Here is a 1,232-nt window from a genome sequence, read left to right on the forward strand (position 1 = left end):
TTGAGACCAGTCCTTGGTTCATTGAAATAAGACCCTAACATAGCCAGATGTGCTAGGATTCAAACTAATGACCGCAGACACAGAAGGACCCTGTGGCAGCTGGTAGTTCTTTTCTTTTTTTTTTTTCTGCCTCTTTAGTTCAGATTGTATGTGGGCAGTCTCTTAGCTCTCAGTTGTATTGTGTTTGCTTACAGTTTATACTCAGATGAATTGAAGACTTTCTCAGTACTTCATTTGCTAATTTCCTGTTCATTTTCTTCATAGGGCCATTGCTGTTTTCTACTTTACAGCATTTGCATGCCCAGGCAGCATTTGTTCACACATTTCATAATGTTTAAATGCCCTCTGCTTATAGGTAGTATCGCCCTCCCACCCCTGATTTGCATGTCTTTAGCACTCCAATTGCCCTTTTCCCTCGGCATTTGTCACCCCCGTCTTCCCTCTTTCCCTGGGTATCCTGGCTATTAATACATTTTCTCAGAAGGGTTATAAGAATGTGGGGAGGAGCTGTGGTGTGCAGTGGGGAGGAAAAGGGGGGCTGGGAACCTTGGGGGGATGGAAAGGGGGGGAGATCACATCTTGATGATTGTTATGCAAACGACCCGAAGGGTGAATGCGAGAGCTTTTGGTGTCTCCGGTGGGGTAGGGAGGGAGGCTGTTTATTTATTTTTAATCTTTTTCCTCGTGCAGCTCGTTGGAATGACTTTTTTTATTTTAGTTGTAACAGTTGGAGGATAATGCAAAGGAAGACGCTGCCTGGGAATTCACCGTCTGTGGAAATGCGCCCCAGAGAGGAATAAAGCAGCCCTCACCTTGCTCTCCCCACCCGGACCCACTTTCCCCTCCCGCCTCAGCCCCCACCCCAACACCACCATCCCCCCTTCCCTCCCCCCCCCCTCCCCCCTTTTCCCACCCAGGTGTCGGACCAGGCGGTCCCCACTTCCACCCTGCACCCCTTCTTCCCCCCCTGCACCATGAACACCAATGTCTGCGTGGAGCCCGGGCCGGGCCCGGAGGCCCCGGGCTTACCCAAGGAAAGCCACCTGCCCGAGGGGGCCCTGAACAGCCTTGTGGATTACAACTCAGAGATGGAGCGCTACCGCTCCTTTGCCACCTCCTTCTACAAGACCAACGGGGGCGCCTTCCCGCAGGCAGCCAAGATCGCGCGCATCACCACCCCCATCTTCCCCAGCAGCGCCGCCGCCGCCGCGGCCGCCGCGCGCATTGGCATG

At 53.2% G+C, this 1,232-nt stretch overlaps 1 protein-coding gene across 1 annotated transcript in view; it reads left to right on the top strand.

Annotated features, from left to right (window-relative positions):
• Nucleotides 1-974: 974 nt before the first annotated feature.
• Nucleotides 975-1,232, top strand: part of LOC102852016 (CXXC-type zinc finger protein 4-like) — a 24,523-nt gene continuing 24,265 nt past the window's right edge. Inside the window, exon 1 of the mRNA XM_006881120.1 lies at nt 975-1,232. Coding sequence (XP_006881182.1) covers nt 975-1,232 — 258 coding nt within the window.

Source organism: Elephantulus edwardii, unplaced genomic scaffold (assembly GCF_000299155.1).
Source record: "Elephantulus edwardii isolate Elephantulus edwardi_28Jun2011 unplaced genomic scaffold, EleEdw1.0 scaffold00012, whole genome shotgun sequence".
Classification (NCBI taxonomy): Eukaryota; Metazoa; Chordata; class Mammalia; order Macroscelidea; family Macroscelididae; genus Elephantulus; species Elephantulus edwardii.